Source organism: Abramis brama (genome assembly GCF_963993115.1).
Source record: "Abramis brama genome assembly, chromosome: 22".
NCBI classification, from domain to species: domain Eukaryota; kingdom Metazoa; phylum Chordata; class Actinopteri; order Cypriniformes; family Leuciscidae; genus Abramis; species Abramis brama.
The window spans coordinates 10,391,950-10,417,248 of record NC_139984.1 but is presented as its reverse complement, the minus strand read 5'-3'; the positions used below and the strand labels follow the sequence as shown (position 1 = coordinate 10,417,248).

The 25,299-nt window shown below is 38.3% G+C and overlaps 1 protein-coding gene across 1 annotated transcript in view; it reads right to left on the bottom strand.

The window, feature by feature from the left end:
• Nucleotides 1–4,824, bottom strand: part of samd10b (sterile alpha motif domain containing 10b) — a 76,970-nt gene extending 72,146 nt beyond the window's left edge. The window contains exon 1 of the mRNA XM_084097976.1: nt 4,680–4,824. Within this exon, the coding sequence (XP_083954102.1) occupies nt 4,680–4,692 (13 nt within the window). The 5' untranslated portion in view covers nt 4,693–4,824. The remainder of the gene's footprint in view (nt 1–4,679) is intronic.
• Between the last annotated feature and the right edge of the window lie 20,475 nt (nt 4,825–25,299).

Sequence of the window (25,299 nt, the reverse complement as noted above, 5' to 3'; positions counted from 1 at the left end):
TCTTCGCAGTTTCATTCTTAAAGAGGTTCTGGTCCCAAATTCTGACAGAAATGCCATCACTCCTGTACACATTCTTTTAATATTTTTGACGTGTGAACGTACCTGACGGCGAATTGTCTTATCATATCAAAGTCAGAGACAAAAATATCCACCCACAACAGCTGTGCAAATATACAAACAGTAAACCTATTCTCTGCTGATGCACTGAAAGTGAAGTCTTTTCATTTAAGATCTTTTAAACGGATCACCGCAACAACAACAAAAAGCAGGCAAATCTTTTCTTTTTTTTAACTTTCTCTTCCCCTGATGTCAGCGTAGATGCTGTGTGAACTGCGATGACACAGTAAGAGGGTATTAAGACCAACAACAGGCCAACAGAACGAGAATTAAAACCCAAACGGACATACAGCAGCATAAAAACATAATGCACCCTCATAGATCTGCACACACACACACACAGATCAAACATTCCATACAGACACACACACAAAATCCATTTTAGCAAAATCCTTTGTCTGCTCGAAAGATGATACAAAAGAATAGGGGGGATAAAGGGACGGACGGATGGATGGTTTAAGGTGGAGATAATGCCTGCGAGGACACAAGGATGCTGGCCTAAACACACACACACACACATACATTCCACACCATTTGAGCCAGGATCACATTTCAAAAGCTCTCCAAAGGCAACTTTTGGGCAGGACACCAAATAGCTGTTAAGAGCCCCTCCTTAACCAACATGTGAGAGAAGGCTAATAAAGACCATGTTTATGTGGCTAAAGAAAACAGTAGCTTCCTTTCATTTCACCTCCTTTTCTTCTTTTATTCATGCGCTCATGTGAGAAGCGGTTCACGGGGACGTAACTTCGGTCATGTGGTTTGGGCGCGATTCGTTTAATCTGACCCACAATGCACTGTGAGTACAAACAAGATCAAGAGGCTTTAGCACAAAAGCTCTTAAAGAACAGATTTGGTACCATTGTTGAAGGAATGTTCTGGGGTTCAATACTAATTAAGCTCTATCAACAGCATCTGTGACATACTGTCGATTACCACAGACAATAATTGACCTTTTTTAAGTTAAAATGGTGTTTTTTCACTTCCGAGCAAAGTCTATGGAGCGAGACAATAAAGTGGTGCAGGGATGACGTCAAAACCTGGAAGTCTAATTCGGCCTCTGGTTCCTTTGAGATTTTCCTATTGGGTTTTATAATGGGGGTTTTCAATTTATGAGTAAAATAAGGTCTGTGGTGAACATAACCTGATACTTTGATGTTTTGTTCTACAACATACACTGCACACACTCACACCCCAAGCTTTCTTATCTAGTTAGAAATACACGTTTTCAAAGATGAACATAACTGCTTAAATTCACGTTTTCACAGTGGGTGAGTGTAATTTACGTTGTAGAACAAAACGTCAAAGTATTGTCAAGTTATCTTTACCACAGGCTTTATTTTACGCATAAATTAAACCCCATTAAAATCCCATAGGAAAATCTCAAAGAAACCAGTGGAAAATTCTGACGTCATCCCTGCACCACTCTATAATGCTTTGGATAAAATGTAAATCAGCCATAAATTTTTAACTTTACACAGTCTAGCGAGATAATTAAATTCGGTTTCGGACTAAATGGTTTTTTGAGATGTCAGCATCTATTTTTTGCCCACAACATGGATAAGCTACAGTGTTACATTGCTGACAATGTGCAAATTCAATGTCATGTAAAAATGTCAAGTGCAAAATCGGTTAAGACATTAATGGTGTGTAAAATAATGGTGTGTAAATACCAGTAAATTGACTATCGCAAACCTTAGGGTGTGTTCACACTTGTAGTTCGGTTCGCTTGGTTCGTTTGGGCCGGACCAAAAAAAAAAAAAAAACATTTAGTCCTGGTCCGCTTAGCATTCAACTTGGCATTTTAGCACTGAACATAAAGATACCAAACCTAAAGGCATAGGGATACGTTCACAACCTGATTGGTCGGATTTTATGACGTATATTACGCAACAGAACTTATACCAAAACAATTCTGTGTTCTGGGATAAATGCACTCGTTGTGTGTGTGTAACCTACCTATGATGGTATTTTGACCAGCTGAGAACTTGTGAAAAGCTTATAAATGTGTAAAGGAGTGAAAACAGTGTCAAGAATCCCTCCGTCACACACACAAACACAGATCTGCTGCGAGGAGACGCGGTTCTGATGCCTGTACCGAACTGTGATGAGCAACATCACGACTACGACGAGAAAAAACAGGAGCATTATGTCCTTTTTAGGGTCGCTCAATTTTGTGTTGTGGGTCAAATTGCCATAATGTAAGGGTTAAACAACTTTATAGCTTAAATAACACACACCATATGTCAGAATTAAAATAAGGATTATAGCACAAGCTTCACATTTCCGCTTTTAAACCCTCCAGACTGCATTTCCCCACAGACTTCCATTATAAGTGCACTGAGTTTTTACATGCTTTATAAAACTGGTGGACCAAGTGAAAACTATGATGAAATGCGATGGAAAAGCCGCTCATCTCTCAGCAATTAGAGGTAAAAGAATAGAAAGAAAGAATAAAAGTCAATGGTGGGTTGGTCAAGCATGGAATCGCTTCTGCTGATAACAGGCAAACACACATTGAGACAAAATACACACTCCCTTCAACCACTGCATGTCAATCCGAGCGAAACAGAACCAGAAATGACTCTCTTTTTATCGCTTCTGCCCTTTCACGCTCTCCCTTTCTATTTTTTCAGACATGTGCGTGTGGTTAGAAACCGCGAGTGAGGCTTGTGGGTCTAGCATTTCTAATCCATCTGTATGCATGAATGAGTGACACGCATTTGTCCATGCACTTAATGCATTGGTGCTCCCTTAGGTAGCAGGAAAACAGCCCAGTCCTCCTGCTGCATGCTGGGATTGGTTGAGAGCTGTAGGGTGTGTGAAACTGGGTGAGAGGGGGTTAACCCAACATCTGTGCCTCTCCAGATCTAATGAAGCTTTATATGAGCAGTGACACAAACATGCTTTATGTGAATCAGAGACCAGCGCTATTCTGGAAACGTTTTTATTACAGCTTGTATGAAATGAAACCTTGCCAAGTAATAACTGTACTGTAACAGGAGAATGATACGGCAATATCTGTGCAATAGAAGATATTAAAGCAAAACAATCAGTTCTCTCAAGTGTAATTCAGTTGTCTAATCAAACGCCTCGGATGCAAATATAAGCTGCCTCTGTATAAACCGCTTGTGTACTCGCTCACGTATCAGACTTTCTCTTAGGGCGGCTGAGAAAAACGTTCTTAAATAATATTCTGAATACAGAATACAACACGGATTAAAACAAGCCATTTTAATTGGATAAAAAACAACACGTTTGAATAAACAATGATCTAACTTTCCTTGAGGGGGGCTTTTTGATTATGCAATTTGTTTATACGTACAGAACATCCTATTTTGGGCACAAATTGCACTTTTAAGTTACTGAATCACACGTGTGAGAGAGAATTAGGAAAAGGACATTTAATACGAAGAAGCGCAGGTGAGGCAAGGTCTTGCTGTCCGTTTCAGCACCACGCTGAGCGCTGCAGATATAGCTACTATATGATTATGTAAAATTGCCTGGGGCCAAGGGAAAACATATATACGATTGCATAAATGCCCTTGAGATCACTGAGAGCATGTGTGTGAATGCTTTCATTTGTCATGCAAGTTGTCAGGTAGACTTTATGTTTATGTCCAGCTGTGAACCCATGAACTCTGTCTGACATTCCCTTCAGCGATTTTAGCGCAATGACATTGTCAACATGATGGGCACAAATACATCTGGAAAATAAAAATAAAAAACACCTGCACCAATTACCAACTTTCTGACCTTGCACATGGTATTCAGGAAAAATATAAACAGCATCACAGGGTGCAGCAAAAAAAAAAAAAAGTTCTATAGTAGTACAGTGTAGTATAGGATATTATAATACACTGTAGTAGAATATAAGCACGTACTATAGTAAATACGGCTTTTTACGCTTTACTGTTGTAATAACTATAAATTATGCATAATTGCATGCAAGTCAAATCAAACCCTAATCCTAACCCTATAGTAAGCAGGCTACATGTATTATTTGTTATTACTCAGTACTTAAATGTATTATTACACTTTAACATGGACACCTTAAAATAAAGTGTAATCATAAATAGCTACTACAGTAAAAAAAATTATAGTCTAAAGTACACAGTAAGAAAATGCTAAAATTGAAAAAGTTTTAACAACTCTTCATTTAACTATTTATGACGAAATCCAAGTTAAAACTTTGGCAAATTGCAGGAAAAAAAAATCTTAAATAAAAGACAATGTTAAAATATTATGTTATTATATACTTTAAAGTTTTAGTCATATACTTTAGTACATGAGTCATGACATTAGTAAATAGCACTGTAAATGTTGTGTAAACAGTGTAATGTAAAGAGTTAATTTATAGTAGGTATTAGGCTATAGTACACAAAAATATTAGTCTTCAGTCCTGTATAGTCTAGAATAATACAGTAAACATCAAAAGTCATAAATATTGTCTGTATAACGCCACCCTGTAAATAAACTGATCATAGTTTGCATGTGGCTGCAGTATGAATCAAATAATAATTGAACTGGTTTACGTAGTAAATAACAAGCAGCGAGCTTACCGTCCACAGCCATAGTCGGTATATACGCGTATCTCTCCGTGATGGCTTTAGTGGGTGTCTGCCATACTCATGCTCACGGGTGTCCTGTCCGGTAGAAGAGAGAGCCGGGGCTCCTGAACGACACCTCCAGTCCGAGCGCAAAGATCTGCTGTGGAGCAGGAGAAATCCACATATAAACCCGAGAGAGAGAGAGAGAGAGAGAGAGAGAGAGAGAGAGAGAGAGAGAGATGACAGTCAATCAGCTCCCAGCTCATCGGGCAAGTTTAAACCCCTCCCTCTCCTTCTCACCTTAGTGCTGAACGCACTCACACAGCACAAGTGGCTGTGGAGATGAATGGCAGAACGCAGCCAGTGCAATAAAACACGCCTGTCATTTAAACTACATTAGACCGGCGCGTGCACGAGGGAGTGGGGAACATATGGGCAAACGCGTGAAAGGGCGCTTGACAAAATAAACTTATGCAAAGCACACCATTATGTGAGACTGCGTTTGCCCCGCGCGCCAACAGGGGGTGATTAACACTTTCATTAGTAATGTGGTATAGCCTACAAACAAATCGGCCTTTTGCTTATATATATTAATGAAAGACTGCAAAGAATCCAAGCCGTTACCAAAAAACAATTTGTACGTATAATGGCATTTTAAAGCTGTCGGGACGGATTTCGCGGGAAATTGCACACGTGTCATTCACTCGTGAATCACTTCCTTATGCAGAGTAGCTCCAGCACATCCAAAAAAGTTAATGTATATTTAAAATGTAAACCTTAACAGACCCAGGGACCCCAAACCATTCTCAAGAAATCAGTCAGCAATTTAAAAAGGTTACATTTTTATCAATAACACTTTATAAAAACCCAACCTTATATAATGTAGGCCTAATTATGTTAATATTTTAATTCATGTTTATAATATAATCATTTAAATTTAGTAGGCTATAGAAGTACTTAATCCATTTCCATTCTTGGATAAAACTAAACATCTGCTAAATGAATAATATGTAAACCTATCTATCTATCTATCTATCTATCTATCTATCTATCTATCTATCTATCTATCTATCTATCTATCTGTCTGTCTATCTATCTATCTATCTATCTATCTATCTATCTATCTATCTATCTATCTATCTGTCTGTCTGTCTTTCTATATATCTATCTGTCTGTCTGTCTATCCATCCATCCATCGAGATTATACATTAATAAATCATAGTTAAATATTAGGCTATATCATGACTGATAGGCCTATTGTTCATTCAAAAATTCTGTCATTATTTTCTAATCTTCATGACATTCAAAATCTGAATGACTTTCTTTCTTTTTTCGGAACACAAAAGAAATGTAATTATAGCATTCATCTAATACTTCAGTTAGTCATTTCATTAACAACCAAATACATATTAATTTTATTCAAACTCTGTGCACAGTACATTTAAATTATTAAATAAATTATCATCATATAATTTATTTCAAATAATTATGTTAATACATCCACTGTATTTATGGATCATGAAACAACACAGAAAAACAAGTTACTTAAACAGTTAAAACGTTGAGAAGTGCCGACTCCACTTAAAGCTTTACAACGTGTCCACAGCGTGACTGTCGTCTGGGTCACTACACACTCTTGTGCACTCTGACTCCCGCATTCTTGCAGTTTCACTAGGATATAAGTGCCATATCTGTTCTTTAGAAAAGGAAGAAAAGCCTGTTAAGTGCTACCGTCACGCCTCAGGGCAACACTTGCTTGTCGTGAAGCTGTGGAGGAGGGAGGATCTGAGGAGAGCGTGTAGTCAAGAACATCAGCGCGTCGGAGAGGTCTTCAGTCGCCCATTCTACAAAGAAATCTTCCAGACGATCAACAGAACAAGAGATGCCACTGCACCAAACGCCAGAGAAGATGTCTGCTTAAATGAGCTGTATTCATTTACTGTCATAATTAACACTGATTGCCTTCACAGTATAAGCAGATGAGAAGGTGTTTGGTGAGGTGGGTTTCTGAAGTTTAAAGGTCCCGTTCTTCGTGATCCCATGTTTCAAACTTTAGTTAGTGTGTAATGTTGTTGTTAGAGTATAAATAATATCTGTAAAATTATAAAGCTCAAAGTTCAATGCCAAGCGAGATATTTTATTTAACAGAAGTCGCCTACATCGAACGGCCGTTTGGACTACATCCCTCTACTTCCTTCTTTAATGACGTCAGTAGAACAGTTTTTTGACTAACCTCCGCCCACAGGAATGCTCCCTCAACTCTACCGAAATTCGTTTATGTACTTGCGCACTTCTTATAACTTACTGTGTTTACTCAGCTCTTACTGTGATTTTCTGAAGTAAAACTGACGCTTCATCTTTTGTGTGATGTACAATAAACTTTATTAAACTCATCAGTATATGTTTGATCATCATTCGGACCTGGTCCGAAACAGCAGACTTGTAGGCTATTAATAAATAATGGATACATACAAGCAGATGACAAATATGTTATAATAACCGTAATTAAACTACTAAACTATACCTGTTCCATCTCTATACAGCACTCTGACTCTGTAGGCATTATTGTCCGACTCGAAATGAACACCTAACTGAGAGTTTCTGATATTATCATCATTCCGTGAGATGAAATTGTTCTGAGAGACTGAGCGCGAGCTCATGAAGCTCCGCCCCCTGGGTCGTCCAGCAGCAGCTTATTTGCATTTAAAGGGCACACACTAAAGCCTGGTTTATACTCGACGCGTCCGCACGAGCGCGAAGGTGCGCAGCAAAAATGACGTCATTGCGGTGTGGGCGGTCGTGCGCGTTGGGTTCGCAAGACCCAATTTCGCCTGGCGGTGTGCGCGACATTTTTTGTAACAACGCGCGCGGCGCCGCATCCGAAGATGAACGACTTCGAGCCGAATCTGGCCGAGCTCGAACTTCTCACCACACCGGCACCCAGTTTGCACGTCTAAATGAGTTGATTACATTTAAAAAATGAGCATACAATAGCATAAAAAGTATTTTTAATGAACATAAAGGTCCATGTTTAATAAAAATGTTCACGAAACTTAATGAAATGTTTAGTGAAATTAGAAAATATGTAAGAGATCGTTAATTTAGTTATGTTGTATACACATTCTCATATCCATATATTTTGTTTTATTGTCACAAGTAATAATCTCAGGGTTTACTGGGTTTTACACAATTCTTTTTGTAGTGTGGTATTGGTGGTGGTGTACTAAAATAAACATTGTCACGTGTGTATAGCTTTCTTCTCACCGCCGATTCCTGGTGGTTTAGAGGAGAATTACTCCAAGTCGCCCCCTGTCGGTTCAAAGAATAGTACAACGGCGAGCGCGTCAAGTATAAACGCCTCGTCCGTTTGCGGAGGTGCGCGCGCAGTCTGCGGAGACTCGCGCTGCGGAGCCAGGCGAAAGTATAACCAAGGCTTAAAACAGCGCGTTTTTCTGAGCCCCAAAAAATGACAATTTAAACATGCTGTAAAAAATGATCTGTTGGGTATTTTGAGCTGAAACTTCACATACACACTCTGGGGACATCAGAGACTTATTTTACATCTTGTGAAAAGGGGCATAATACGGGACCTTTAAAGAGGTGTGGGAGAGAGTCTCTCTGTAGGGCAAACATGCAACGCCACAAAGCAGCAGCTACAGCTTTTCTTTACTTCACAAGACTGGTGTTATTGATGTTGCACAGATTAACATGAAAGTTTTAAGCTTTTTGACTGATTTTAGATTTCAGATCTTTGTTGAGTTTTAGCAAAAGCACGTTTTTGAAATGTGTTTAATTGTGGAGTGACGCTGACAACGTCACAATTAAAATTACTTGTATATTAAGATTAGCCTATAGTGTTTTGAAGAAACCACTAACTCTGAATATGAAACTGTCTGGTTTGTTCTACAGGTGTGAATCATACCTAAAATCATGAGAATTGCCTGTCTGTCTATAGCTGTCTAGCTAGATTATACATTAACAAATTATCTGTTAAGCATTAATGTCTGTGACTTTAAAGTTAATGGGATAGTTCATTCAAAAATTCATAATTTACTCACCTTCTGGTGAAGGTATGACACCTCCGTGAAGTTGGCACCCCATAAAACGAAATCATTTCCAAAACTATGCCATTCGTTTGTGCTGCGTTTGTGCTGATTTGTGCCGCAAAAACCAACATTTGTGCTGGTTTCGTGTTTGAGATATTGAACATTATTTTTTGGGTTGCGTGACGTCACTCTCCACCCCATGTCCTTCAAATCGCTCCAAACCGGTGTCATTCGTTTGTGCTCGGTTTGTGCTGGTTTGTGCCGTTAAAACAAACACTGTATCTGTTTTCCTTTCGCAGATATAACAAATTTAATTCGGGAGCTGTGACGTCACTCTCCACCCCACCTCATCTAAATCGCTCCAAACCGGTGTCGTTCGTTTGTGCTCGATTTGTGCTTGTTTGTGCCGTTAAAACAAACACTGTATCTGTTTTCCTTTCGCAGATATAACAAATTTAATTCGGGAGCTGTGACGTCACTCTCCACCCCACCTCATCTAAATCGCTCCAAACCGGTGTCGTTCGTTTGTGCTCGATTTGTGCTGGTTTGTGCCGTTGAAAGAAACAGTGCAACTACGATCCCCTCTTAAACATAAAAAAATAAACTTTTTAAGTACAGTTACATAACTGTCCCATATATGGTCCAAATCGTTTCAAAACTGTGCCGCTCGTTTGTGCTCGATTTGTGCCGGTTTGTGCCGTTACGATGAACATTGTATCTTTTTCCCCTCCTTAGAAATAACACATTGGATTCGGGACAGTGACGTCACTCTCCACCCCATGCCGTCCAAATCGCCCCAAACCGGTGCTTTTTGTTTGTGCTCGATTTGTGCTGTTTTGTGCCGTAGAAAGAACCATCATAAATTATTCCATTCTTTAGACATCACAAAATCTTTGGAGGAGTAGTAACGTCACGCAAGCAAGCCGCGCTCTCCATCCATCTCGTCTACAAACCTGTCCGGTTCGTTTGTGCTTGCACAGGGCCGCAGCTGTCAGCGTTCTTCTTTAGATATGGGAATGTTTTATTTTAGATTTATTTTATTTTGTGCTATTGACATTTGGTCTTTATATAATCACCAATGCACTACGATATGTAATGTATAGGCTACTGTCACTACTCTGGCTGTAAGCTACGTGTGACTGATGCTTAATTTTGTATTAAAATAAATTAAAATAACCAATAAAAAAAAATTATTAAAAAAATTGTGTAGTGTCTTAAGTTTTCTGAATAGGCCTACTTTTGACAGCTTACAGTGCCTGTTTGTGCTGTAAAAAGTTTCGTTTGTGCTGCTTCGGTTTTTTAGACATTAAAATCTATTATAATCTTTTATGCTGCATCGGGTTTTAAAATATTAATCACTGAATGTTTGGTCGATTCAAAACGAAAGATTTCGGTTTTTTAGACATTAAAATTATATTTTTAGGTCATTCTGAGGTCACTCAGGTTTCACGGTTTCCACAAACAAAAACATAAATAAAAAAAACAAGCAATGTGTATTAAACATTGATAAAATATAAGAGCCTTTCTTAACTGAGCAGTGAGCACCAATAATAATTGAGCACAAAATCAACATCTTACGATTTCTAAAGAATAATGTGACATTGAAAACTGGAGTAATGATACAGAAAATTCAGCTTTGACATTACAGAAATAAATGTCTTTCGTTTTGAATCGACCAAACATTCAGTGATTAATATTTTAAAACCCGATGCAGCATAAAAGATTATAATAGATTTTAATGTCTAAAAAACCGAAGCAGCACAAACGAAACTTTTTACAGCACAAACAGGCACTGTAAGCTGTCAAAAGTAGGCCTATTCAGAAAACTTAAGACACTACACAATTTTTTTAATAATTTTTTTTTATTGGTTATTTTAATTTATTTTAATACAAAATTAAGCATCAGTCACACGTAGCTTACAGCCAGAGTAGTGACAGTAGCCTATACATTACATATCGTAGTGCATTGGTGATTATATAAAGACCAAATGTCAATAGCACAAAATAAAATAAATCTAAAATAAAACATTCCCATATCTAAAGAAGAACGCTGACAGCTGCGGCCCTGTGCAAGCACAAACGAACCGGACAGGTTTGTAGACGAGATGGATGGAGAGCGCGGCTTGCTTGCGTGACGTTACTACTCCTCCAAAGATTTTGTGATGTCTAAAGAATGGAATAATTTATGATGGTTCTTTCTACGGCACAAATCGAGCACAAACAAAAAGCACCGGTTTGGGGCGATTTGGACGGCATGGGGTGGAGAGTGACGTCACTATCCCGAATCCAATGTGTTATTTCTAAGGAGGGGAAAAAGATACAATGTTCATCGTAACGGCACAAATCGAGCACAAACGAGCGGCACAGTTTTGCAACGATTTGGACCATATGGGGTGGACAGTTATGTAACTGTAGCCTAGGCTACTTAAAAAGTTTATTTTTTTATGTTTAAGAGGGGATCGTAGTTGCACTGTTTCTTTCAACGGCACAAACCAGCACAAATCGAGCACAAACGAACGACACCGGTTTGGAGCGATTTAGATGAGGTGGGGTGGAGAGTGACGTCACAGCTCCCGAATTAAATTTGTTATATCTGCGAAAGGAAAACAGATACAGTGTTTGTTTTAACGGCACAAACAAGCACAAATCGAGCACAAACGAACGACACCGGTTTGGAGCGATTTAGATGAGGTGGGGTGGAGAGTGACGTCACAGCTCCCGAATTAAATTTGTTATATCTGCGAAAGGAAAACAGATACAGTGTTTGTTTTAACGGCACAAACAAGCACAAATCGAGCACAAACGAACGACACCGGTTTGGAGCGATTTAGATGAGGTGAGGTGGAGAGTGACGTCACAGCTCCCGAATTAAATTTGTTATATCTGCGAAAGGAAAACAGATACAGTGTTTGTTTTAACGGCACAAACCAGCACAAACCGAGCACAAACGAATGACACCGGTTTGGAGCGATTTGAAGGACATGGGGTGGAGAGTGACGTCACGCAACCCAAAAAATAATGTTCAATATCTCAAACACGAAACCAGCACAAATGTTGGTTTTTGCGGCACAAATCAGCACAAACGCAGCACAAACGAATGGCATAGTTTTGGAAATGATTTCGTTTTATGGGGTGCCAACTTCACGGAGGTGTAAAACCTATCCGAATACAGGTCACATGTTAATACCAAGTGTAAATGAGCCCTTAAGGCTGACTTATACTTCTGCGTCGAACCTACGGCATCGGTACGTCATAGATGGTGTAGCACGCGTAGCCTGACGTGCACCTCCAAAAATGTAACAACGCTGCAATAAACGTTGCTGTCTATTTGCTGCCATCACTGCTGCTGCTTCTCCTACAACATACACAACAAGCTTCTTCTTTGGCTTTTGCCTTGATACTGTGGGTTACAACATTACTATGCCCATGGACACTGCCTCCTAGCGGTCTGCATGTGTAATTGCACATCGATACGGACAACTACGCGAAAGTATAAATGAAATCCGACGCAGAAGTACAAATCAGCCTTTAAGGCTTTTTACGTGAGGGTCTGCGCATAGTGTGCGTGATGCAAAATTTTGTCACCAGAATAATGCGAATATCTATCTATCTATCTATCTATCTATCTATCTATCTATCTATCTATCTATCTATCTATCTATCTATCTATATATATGACAATCAGATGTACCATAAAATGGGGGGACAACAACTTTCATTTCATGTAGACTTTAAATTGCAAATCGATAAATTCCTAATAAATTTCTACTTCAACTTCCTGTGGTGTGTGATCAATTCGATTAAAATTCATCCTCACGAACTGAAAGGGAGCCAGTTGTTGATTTCTGAATTTTGCACAGCCCTGACCCTAACCACCACTCAAAACACCCTAGCAATGTTTTAGCAACCAGCAGAAGACCTTAGCATTGCACAAGATCTTTCAGAATTTTTTTATATGTGTAGCATTATTATGATGGCCATCCATCAAATGCCATCAGCTTGTAAATCTGAAGAGATGGTTTTGGCCTTCTTTCTTTTTCCAGATATTGAGCATCAAGACTGATGGTCTCAAGATCCAAACAGCAATCGCAGTGTTCACTGACCCCTGGCAGAGAGGCTGCGTTTCCAGTGTGCCGTTAGTACTTTCATTACTGTGTTTCAGACAGGCGGCAAGCTGAGAGAGAGAAGTTTTCAGCCCCTGACGATAAGATTGACAGTCTGCATTTAGACACATAGGCCTACTGAACAACCCTCAGATGGTGTTTTTTTGTCTAAACATTGATGGACAGTGCGGGTGTAATTGTGGACCAATGCCCCCCTTGTACGGCCACCGGTTTTTCCGAACCAAGCTGTCAGCTGGCACGGTTTCCGACAATGCCCAGCCTCAAACAGGAAAACAGGATCGGTCATGGTTCTGGTGGTCAGACAGATGCACCACAGAGTTCCTTGTCTATTTAACGGGAAGAACAGAGTGAGTTCAGACTAGATGCCAGTCGAAGTCCAATAACAGGCTGTGGACTGCATCCCATATCAGACGACTAATTAAAGATGTATTCTGTCATGCTCTCTCATATGGTCTTGGTTAGTGTCAAGGCCAGGCATTGCCTGGGAAACAGGGTGCCACAAAAGAGTAAAGTTTGGAGGTTGAACATACTGGGGCACTTGATTTTCATACTATAATGGTGTCATGGTGTTGGCATTTTGAATGGCTGGCATGAAAACTCAATGACACTCTAGGGATTCTCCAAATCCTAAGCTTGTGGCCAAAGTCCAAAAGTGCAGAACCTGAAAACATCTTTGCAAACAGAGCTTTAAACACATACTGTTGTATGGCTGCTACACTGGGATTCAGTTGGTTTTCTAGCGCAAAATAAAGCAATAATCCATGAGAGGTTGTGCATTATCAACCTGATCTCATGAAATGCGTCTCTATTGCACGCATTGTATTTATTGTGCAATCGTAAAAACTAATTTCCGTGTATAAATTGCACAATAAATACAATGCGTGCTATAGAGACGCATTTCATGAGATCAGGCTGGCATTATAGTGGTTCTTAGGCACAACCTAATGAGGACCAACCTTTACCATGGTAAAATCAATGTAATGTACGGCAATCAAGTAAATAATTAAGTGCAAACTGTTGCCAACAACATAGTAACTCAATTTACCCGATTGCTTAGAACGTGGCTCATTGTTTTATTTAAAATAAATTGAAATTCAAAGTGATTTTGTTAGAAAAAAATTGTTTTGAAAAATTGACAGATGGATGGATGGATGGATGGATGGATGGATGGATGGATGGATGGATGGATGGATGGATGGATGGATGGATGGATGGATAGATAGATAGATAGATAGATAGATAGATAGATAGATAGATAGATAGATAGATAGATAGATGGATGCTGAGCACAGATCAACAGCACTCTTGCTCTTTGTGATATTGCTGAAATACTTGTGTTTTTGTGCAAAGATTAGGCATTTCGCCATCAATGGTGAAGTCATGTGAGTGTGTGTTCAAAGCTTCAAAAGTCTTTGCCATTCCACTCACACCAAAAAGCCGGCCTGTCTTATGCAAATCAGATGCTGTTGAAGCAGACTAGTGCATTCAGACTAGATTCTCTCTTTATCTGACACGACCATTTTAGAGAACACAGCATGGGTCAGTGTGTCGCTGCCTCCTTTTCTCACTCATCTCTCCCTCTCTGGTAATATATGTACAGTTTCTCTTTATCTTCCTCTTTGGGGCACAGATCGCATGATAGAGGATTCATTCATTTTTCCCATTAGGCCACCTTGCCTCTGTTCCCCCCAGTCAAGCTGAAAATATGCCCTTCATACTCTCATGACGAATACAGCTCCGGAAGATCAGACAGCCTGTTGATGGATATTCCCTCGCCACCAGCCTGAGAGAGTGTTGACTCACTTGGAATTATTTTTCGCGAAAGGGTCGGATCCACAAGTTTAGCTCCTTAAAGTCACCATGAAATCAAAATTGACTATTCTTATTTTTTTATGGAATATTGAAGTGTTTATTAAAAATGATTTATCCGTGCACATCATTACTGTTTTAAATTCATGTTCCCTCATAATCTTTAATCAAAAACATCTCTTCTCTTCTCTGATGATGTTTTTACTGGCATGAGGGTGGGGCAACCTGTCACTCACAGGAGATCCACCAATAGCAAATCATAACCGTCCATCCAATCAATTCCCCATGGACAAAATCAAGCCCCGCCCTATTTTATTTTTCTTTCTTGTTTGAGAAGCCGTTTCACTAGGATATATCCCAGACAGCAACATTGTGTCAGCCCAGATCCGGGCCACATCTGATACATGTGGATTCCACGTGTACCAGATGTGGGCCGGATCTGGTTGTAATTAATGAATGCTTTGGAATACAGACCTAAAGCCATATGTCTAACCAAGTTGTGTTCTAAATTTTAAGTTGATATCACAAAAAAGGACACCACTATAAGGTTCTCACAGGATGAATCATCCGTCACCCACCAAGCGAAGCCTTATTGATTTTCACTGCTGTTATATTTCCACAAAAAAATAAAAAAAATAATTGTCTCTGACTATTGGCGCTTTTCCACTGCATGGTACGGCTCGGTTCGGCTCGGTACGGTTCGACCCGGCGCGGAACGGTTCGGCTCGCTTCGCTTTTCCACTGCGTGGTACGACTCGACTCGGTACGGCACGGTTCGGTTCGCTTTAGCTCGGTTGCTTTTCCACTGCAGTTAGTACCGCTTCAAAGTGGGTGGGACTGATCGTTATAGTTGCCGTCTCTACTGCCATGACATCATCATATTAAATGCGAATTTTTCATTCTGTGTTTCCCCATCCACTCCTCGGCAACCAACGAGAGGAACGTCTGCACCTCTGCATACTCTTTTTTTTTTTTTTTTTTTTTAAGCAGATAGGCTACTTTTAAAACAGGCGCTACAGCGTTGGCTGTTGTCTACTGGCTATTTAAATCTAGCGGGTTTAGTGTCTCGTGCCGTAAATACAATGACGCTGGTAGTGATGATTCTGTCTGACCAATCAGTGATCTGCAGTGTTTTCACATCACATTTTAGTATCGGTACGGTACGCTTGGAACCTCAACAGAGGTGGTACCATTTAAAGCGAGCCGAAGCGAGCCGTACCGTACCGTACCATGCAGTGGAAATGCGCCATAAGTGAGCCGGACCGAACCGAGCCGTACCGTACCATGCAGTGGAAAAGCACTATATTATTTCCTGTCAGGCTTTACAGGGTTAAAAGTGATGCTTGCCTCAGTAATCAGCACTAATTACAAATATTCCATAGAATGAAAACCAGAATGAAACACATTCCCAGTAGCTCACATGATCCATTATTTTATCTCTTCACGATCATTCTCTTTGTCTTTCTCTTCTTTCTTCTCTGGTCCAATTCCCTCTAATCTGTCAGTGTCATTTCCAAGGCCTGGTTACAGGCACTGTTTTTACGCATCTGTCAAACACTATCTGATGAAAGCACAGAACCTTCACACCAAGATAGGACCAGGAAATAAGATCCAGGGCTCCATGCATCATTGCAAATACCTATCAGTTCGGAAATTATGTTCAGAGGCTCCTCAAGGCATTACTCGCTGAAAATGCATTTGTCAATAGACTCATTTGATAGCCTCTGTGGTTCTCACCCACCAAAATCAGACTAGAACTTGATAGAAAACAAGAAAGGGATCAGAATATAACTCAGTTTCAAACTTAAAATCGATACTATTCTGAAGTCTGTTTACTAGAAATGAAAGAAGCCATTAATCTTTGAATTGATGCATAATGTAATCTAGCATTCATTCATGCACTGAATGCTCAGTGGACGCCGAGACTTGTGTGTCAAGCCTCATTCTGAACTATAATCACACCCACACACAAACCTGCAGGCGATGGACTTTTTTACCTGTCTTACTCTTACTCTCACTGTCACTTCAAATATTGAATGGCTCATTCACCGTCTGAATACTGAACTGTGTTTTCATACTGTTCTGACATCAGTCGTGTCAGTTTTTCTCTGCGTGCACAAGCTGTTTCAGGATCAGTGCTTGCTATTGCCCTCTTAAATGTCTCCAGACTATTTCATTTTCCCAGGAGTTCGTGCCAGTGATAAAGACAGCTTGTCGTTTGGCTGGCACGGTTGTTGGTTTGCCCAAGGCCTTGCCATTATTAGAACGATGTCACCAGTATTTACAGTTGCCTTCGGAGCTCTCGGCAGTCTGAAGACTGACCTCAATGCTTTCTTCATAAAATAAAATGTTATTTAAAAGGCTTCAGAGACGTTATGACCTTTTCCCTATTTTATTGTAAGTGATTTGTCTAACTACTTGTCAGAAGTAGTTAACATAAAACTGTTTTTTTTTGTTTTTTTAGGGAAAAAAATATCTAAACCTTGAAAGCAGTTGACCAATCAGAACAGAGTAGACCAATCACAACAGACTGGCCATCTGACCAATCAGATCAGAGTAGACCAATCACAACAGACTGGCCATCTGACCAATCAGAACAGAGTAGACCAATCACAACAGACTGGCCATCTGACCAATCAGAACAGAGTAGACCAATCACAACAGACTGGCCATCTGACCAATCAGAACAGAGTAGACCAATCATAACTGACTGGGTCATCTGACCAATCAGAGCAGAGTAGACCAAACACAACAGACTGGCCATCTGACCAATCAGAACAGAGTAGACCAATCACAACAGACTGGCCATCTGACCAATCAGAACAGAGTAGACCAATCACAACAGACTGGCCATCTGACCAATCAGAACAGAGTAGACCAATCATAACTGACTGGGTCATCTGACCAATCAGAGCAGAGTAGACCAATCACAACAGACTGGGCCATCTGACCAATCAGAGCAGAGTAGACCAATCACAACAGACGGGGTCATCTGACCAATCAGAGTAGACTAGGCTCACAGAAAGGAGGGGTTTAGAGAGATCAAATCCTTTATCAGACAATTTCAGACAAACAAAAATCTACATTAAAAATGACGGTGTAAAAGTGCCAAAAAGACTAGGCCTATATAAATGTTTTCCTTCCTGTATAGAGCACAACAGTACGGTTCCAGAAGAAACATTAATTTCCTCTATAGAGAAAATGATTTTAATTAAGATTAGTAATGTATATTACATACAGTACAATGTGACTTTAACTTAATACATTTTTTTGTATATGTTTAACAGCCAACTTCTCGTTGCAGAACTACATTACCCATGATTCTCATAAATAGATCCACCAATCAGAGAAGTTGCTTCTACCATGGAACAGGAAACATGGCAAAAGAGCTCTGCAGTCACTGCCCTATAAAGCAAATAACAATCATAGTCTAAATAAAATTGTATATGTTTGAATATTTTGCAATAAACTTCAAATACATGTTAATTTACACTTGTATAACAATATTGGCTATAAATAAATTGTTGTACAAATAAAATAGTTATATAGTTTCTATAGTTATACTTTTCTATTTCTTGAAGCTGGTTGGTTCAAGAAAATGAACAGAAAAAAATTCAGGGATCAAAGCTTCTGAAAAAAAACGGCCAGTTACTGTTGCACTCTATTGCAATATATCCGGTCTAGGGGAGAAAAAAAATCACAACCTCTCTACCCAAAGATTTACTCTACGCTACACTTGCACCCGGCACAAAAGCATGGGCCACTCACAGCAAGGGTGACTTCCATAAGTGAAGAAGAGCTGGGAAGATGGAGAAATGTCCTCCAGCTACAGATGAAGAGTGAAGGAGGGAAACTCATTATCCAGGCAGAGGACAAAAGTCCTGCCGTAAGGAGTGCTGCCGCACTGGTGACAACACAGGAACAGAAACTGGCACAGACTGTCACACACTTACATCAGTCTGATTATTCATGGCTGACATCATTTCCTGCTAATCATTTCCTAGAGGGCCCAAGGAAATTCGGTTTCTGTGTATAATCGTTTAACCACAATATTTTATCGCAATGAGAATAATTGAACTCAAAATGAACGTGTCTGGATACAGTAAAGTTATCATGAAAATGGAAATGATAATAATTTAAACTTTATATTTTATTTATAATTCTGTCCCAGTCACATTCATGAAAAGACTAAATATATTCCAGCAAACAGGAAACAATTTGCATTATACTTACTGATGAGATTATTGATCGAGTCTTTTCATATTTAATCAACTTCTCTTTCTTCTTTGTTCTTATCTGCCTCAACAAAGGATTCTCTATCGATCGTCCTTTCTTCACCTCTCTGATGCTTTTCTCAGGTCGTCTAGGTCAACTAATTGCTGTTTTGTCCTTATTTGAACCTCTGGATATATGCCATCATTTTGTAAATCAATGAAACTTCAATTGGCAGTTTGTTACCTGGGAAGGATCTCTGCGGCTGCTTAAATGGAGAAGCTGTAATGGCATTTGCCGCCGTCCCCTGCGAGGACAAAGCACATTTTCTGAGAGTACAAACTCAAATCATTTTTAAAAGTACTTTTATGTAGTAATGTTCTGCATATTTTTTATTAATCTAAACTATAATGGATGGTTACATTTCAATGTCAGTTTGAAGTACAATGTCCTGGCATGCTCTCTCTCTCTCTCTCTCTCTCTGCCTTAGGTTAGAACATGAGCTGTTTTCATTGTGAGGATGAGCTGGTAGGGTGGAGGAGAGCTGTGCATCTGCAACCTATTATTCACATGTATATCTATATCTGTAATAGACATTAGCAGATGATTTATACAGCATCAAAGACTTTATATACAAAAAGACTGTTCATTCCTATTACTTATGAATAGGAGAAAGTGCAAAGTGCAATATGGTGGAATAAGTCCCGCCTTCTAAAGAAAAGAGCCAATCGCCGATTGGTAAAGTCATCACAACACTGCAGCAGCCTGAAAAATGCATTTTTTTTGTCATTATTCAAGGATTTAGATACACAATTTATGAGACAGCTGTTGTCAGATTTTATTGGTGATTTCAAATATGAAATTTAATCATAAGCTTGACGAACAGTTTTGAAGAATTTGATGTTTCCCCATTCAGTGGTATCAGTTCACCAAAAGCCAATGGCAGACTCTGACGACTTCATCCAATCTTATTATTCCCTCGATGTGACCGGAAAACTTTTATTTTAAAATAATAAACAAATAACCAGTATAACCAGTAGATGGCGCCAGAGGAGCACTTATTGGCAAATTTATTTTTAGATATTATCAAATCACTATTATAACTTTTAAAAATCTTTTTTTTTTTTTTTAAGCCACTCAAAAACAAAACCTTTTCTTTTCTAAACGTCACAATTCATTTTTTATTTGCATCGTGTCTCCGCTTTGTTGATTATAATGAGAGGATCGGAGGGTTGTTCCATAAAACAAGATTAGAATACAAGCCAGGCTTATTTTGGTAAGTCAGATTTATTGTCGGTGGATTCTGTTTCATAAAGCAAACTTAAAATAGTTCAAACTCAGCTACCCTGGCAACTTATGCTGGGAAACTAGCCTGGTCCAGGGCAGGCTGTCAGGCTAAGCCTCAGTTGTTACACAGATCCTCTAACACTGACCAATAGGAACACAATGATATTACCACTGACACTCTCTCATGCCATTATTGGACTTTATTAACCATTATTAGTCCAAAAATAAATACACAGTATACAGAAAATCAACTTAAATAAGGCTACAATGATAAATTAGACAATATAGACATATATATATATATATATATATATATATATATATATATATACTGTATATATATATACTGTATATAGATAGATAGATAGATAGATAGATAGATAGATAGATAGATAGATAGATAGATAGATAGATAGATAGATAGATATAGATATATAGATAGATAGGCCTAAATACAATATATACTACAGGTTTTCTTTTTTTCCTGGCTGAATGTTTTGTGCCCAAGATTTAATTAGATTTTGATTTATGAATACATTTCTCTCTGGTTTTGTTTGGCAGCTGTAGTACATGTTTATGATTAGAAGAACATTAGAACACAATCTAAAAAAAAGCTTTGTAAAGCAGAAGTTAAAATCACAAAATTAAAAATAAATAATTACAAAAGCACAGTATAAATTTTAACTGGTAAGATGAATCTGAGCTTAGTAATTGACAGTATATTAGCCTACATTTGATTTACCCCATTACAATAGTCCCTTTACAGTTATTGCTATCATAAAAATACACTTGTAGGTTTAAAATTCTAAATAAGGCACATCTAATGTCCAAATAACAAATATTTTAGCATATATATATATATATATTTATTTATTATGTACTTTATTATGTCTTTCAATTCAAACACATTTAACACAATTATACAAATTGACAGTTCCTTTAAAGACATCATATTTTCCCCCAATAAATATTCCTTATTTTTCCTTCTACTTTTTTTCTTTTGTGATAATACCCACCAACACATAGCCTTAAAAACACATGATTAGAACAATAACCAAAAAGTACATAGTTAGACACATTTACATATGATTTAAGGGGGAAAAGACAAAAAACAATAAATAAATATTAAGAAAAATTTAACATTCACATATTTATATCAAACTCTTATAATGACACATAATTCCTAATAGTTATTCAAGAAATATTATTTGAATATCAAATATTCAATATTAAATAAGTAAATAAATAAAATAACAAATAACTAGAAATAAAAGGGAGGGAGGGTTATATAAAAATGTAGTTAATGTAGGCTAATATATAGCCTATTCCTTTATTTCATGGAATATTCTTTGATTTTAGAGTTGCACATATCTTTTCAAAATGTATACATTTGCTCTTAATTTCATGTTATCCTCTCCATAATGTACTTTAGAAATTAAATCTACTCAACTGGGGATTCTTGCTTTCTCCAAAAAATTATTGCATTAAAAGCTGTAATTCTCAGCATTCTAAATAAGTATACATCATCTTTATTAAGTAGCATAGGTCCTATACCCAAAACTATATTTTGTATCTTTATATATTTAGTTTCTTTAAAAAAATCTTCCCTAATTAGGCTATTTCTGTTCACTGAAGTAGGCTACTTCTGTTCGCTAGAAGTTCACTGCAACTTATCCAGCATCCTAAAGATAAATTATTATAATTAGAAGATATTTCTAGTGTTATAAAATATCGCATATTAATTTTCATTATCGAAGAACCAAACAATCCAAGATCATGCCAAATCGCCAACAATCAAATCCAGCTAAGTGAGTTAGCGACGTACGAAGAACGAACCCCAGAGGGTTGTTCCATAAAAGACGCTTAGAAAAGCGGGGATTAAACTCCAAAACCCAGACTTGAATGAGCCTAACAAATAAGTTGGATATAAAGATTGATAGATTCTCATAGATTTACATCATATTTCTATAGACAGGAATAATATTTATTGAATTTATACCCAAATTCACTTTTATTTGTTCCCATGTTCTAGTGTGGTGACTCTGACATTACAATGAACATAGTAATTATGCAATTATTAAAATACAAATATATGGCTATTAAGTGATAAAAACATCTAACATGGCCACTTCTAACGGATTTAAATTGTCTGCTACTTTTTGCCAGCCCTCTCTCCTGGCTTTTGCAGACTTTGAGGTGTTCCCTGGCGTTTTGATTAAACATTAAAATTCCGAATAAACTTCGACTATTAGTTCTTGCTCATCTGAGGAGAAAAACTGAGCGCGCTCTTTGGCCACGCTGAGCAGCCAATAGCAGCGTTGCTGATCAATGTTTCTACTATCGATACATATCCCCTTTTAACCAGCGCATGAACGCGCAATTATCTCAGATAACTCAATCCAGCGATACTAATCATATCCGGCAAGTGTGTTCGAAGAACCGAGTTAGCCAGATCATGATTCGCACGATGATATCATCTTGGATGTGTCATTTGATCTCGGATGTAATAAGCAACGTACGAAGAACGGGCCCCTGTACGCGTGTAGAACTAAACAAACTCATTCAGCATTTTCAGCGATACTCGATCGGTTCTCACTACCGGTAACTTAAACACTTGGTCATTATTTTCAACAGAAATGCCTGTGGTTGGCTACAATACTCAATGCTGCAAAAATCACATTGTAAATAGACACAATACCATTGAACTCACGACACAAATATAACAACCGGATCGCTTTAATTTACTGGCTCTTCTCTTTTATTAAACAATTACAAATTATATGTTAATATAACTCCATTAAACCTGCAATAAAAATATATAACTTCGCATTGACCTGACCAGGCAGCCGCTGACATTCCCAATTGAATGTCCCCATCCAAAGAGACAGGCACTTTCACTCCCGAGAGACGTTTCAAAGATGGCCGGCAGGTAAAATTACTTGTCTTAAAGTGTCTTTGGTTATACATAAAAACACAAAGCAGCACATTTTCACTTCTGAAAGGTTATCCCAACTCTGCTCCTTTGAGCAAACCACAACATATTCATGAACTTTCACTTTAGGTTTTTGCCATACCATGGAAATTTGGATTTCACACACTAAACCTCTCTCAGGTATAATCTGCTTCTGACCCTCATTCACCCATTTTTTCTCCCCCACCGCTACATGTCCTCTCCCTCGTCCTCCCAGGATTTCTTTCCATTCTCTTCCTGCTTCATTGTTCAAGGTTATGTGTGTAGGAAAACCAAAGCCAACTGCTCCATGGGAACAGATCAAAGAGAATAATTCCTTTCCTGTTCCTCTCCCCTGTACCTCCTCCAGTGGCTCAATCCTTGGGCTCCACACACGTGATGTGTTCTCAGTCCTGTTCACAATACTACAAAAGCGATGATAACGGGATTATGTTTTAGTCCTGATTATCACAGCGGGGCATACAAAGGACACAAGTCTGAAAGAATCCCAGGCAGAAATCTTCATGTCTCAATATTGAAAGACACAAACTCAACTATAGTTTTTCTATATAGATGGAAAACCATGGCACTCCAGTGCATTTCTGTATCAACATAACACATATCATGGGTATGGTGGTCAGTCTAGAAAATGAAGAGAATTAGAGTACTCCGAACCTTAAACTCAGCATGAAATGCCATTTGCATCCCAGATTGTACGTTTTTATTTCAAGTTCTGGACAGAGCTTAAGCAAAACCGATTATACGTTTTCTGAGAACGTAAAAAGGGTCATGTAAAGAAGTTCAGAAAGTTTGTACCAGTAACACTTTATTTTACAGTGCCCTTGTTATATGTTACATGTACTTACCATAGTAATAACAGTAAATTATGCATAATTACATGCAACTAACCCTCGACCAAATCCTAATCCTACCCTAACCCGTACATGTAGTTACTTAATGTTACTCATTACTTAAATGTATAATTACACTGTAATAATGACACCTTAAAATAAAGTGTAGCTGTACTGGTAACACTTACAGTCAGAGCTAGTGGTATAAAAATATCCTGACGTTTCTGTAGTTTTAATTAAATTGAGTCTGGCAGCTGAGCTTTATGTTGGCCAATACTTCTGACATTAACATCATATCAGTAAGGGGAATATAAAAGATCGGAGAGAACTTCAATTCATATTCCAGTCGATTAGCCAATATCAGGCCACTGAAAGTAAGGGATTTTAAGTTGTGTGTTAAACACAGTCTGGTTCAGCAAGCATTTTTACTTGAATCTATAAGCTTTCAAGAACTGTCTTCTCAGCCCAGCTTAATTTTCTGAAGGTGCATTTATTAAATTGACCTGCCGAAAGCCCTTGAGTCTGATGTGACAGTGTCTGTTTTCATTAGTGTCTGTTCAGAGAAATCCATAGCAGGAGCATTGAGGTTAAGCGAAGATGGTTGATGGGTCCCAACTGATAAAATATGAACTTAAAATTAGATATTTACTTCCACTGACATGCACAGATTGATGTTATTTAACATTAAGGTTTAAGAACAGATTGAACTTTAAAAATATGAACTATAGCGTGCAACGTAGCCTAGGCTATATGGCACTCACCAAGAATGGATTCTTGAAGCTCCATTAAAAAATCCAATAAAACTGCTAACTCATTCAAAGTTTTAACATCAAAGTTTCAGTTTCTTACTTTAGTATTTCGAATTAAAGTCACATGAAACGGAAGTTGCGGTAGTCATTTCTTCCCTATTGTGACATATATCCAAGTGAAACAAAGTAGGATGGGGCTTGATTTTGTCGATGGGGAATTGATTGGATGGTTGTGGTTTGCTATTGGTGGATCTCCTGTGAGTGACAGGTTGCCCCGCCCTCACGCCAGTAAACACATCACCAGAGAAGAGAAGAGATGTCGCTGCAAGAGGGAGGGGAAGTTATTTTGATTCAACATGAATTTAAAACAGTATTATGTACACTGATTAATCATTTATAATAAATACTGCAATATTCCATAAAAAATAAAAATTGTCAATTTTGATTTTATGGTGACTTGAAAATAACTTTTCTTTAACATAAGTTTAACAAAACTTTTTTTAACATGTGAAACAGAATTGCAGGTTTCCAAACTCTCCCATTGTCTTCCATTGGTCAGACAAACAACAGAAAGTCCCGCCCCAAACTCACTCCTTTGGTTGAG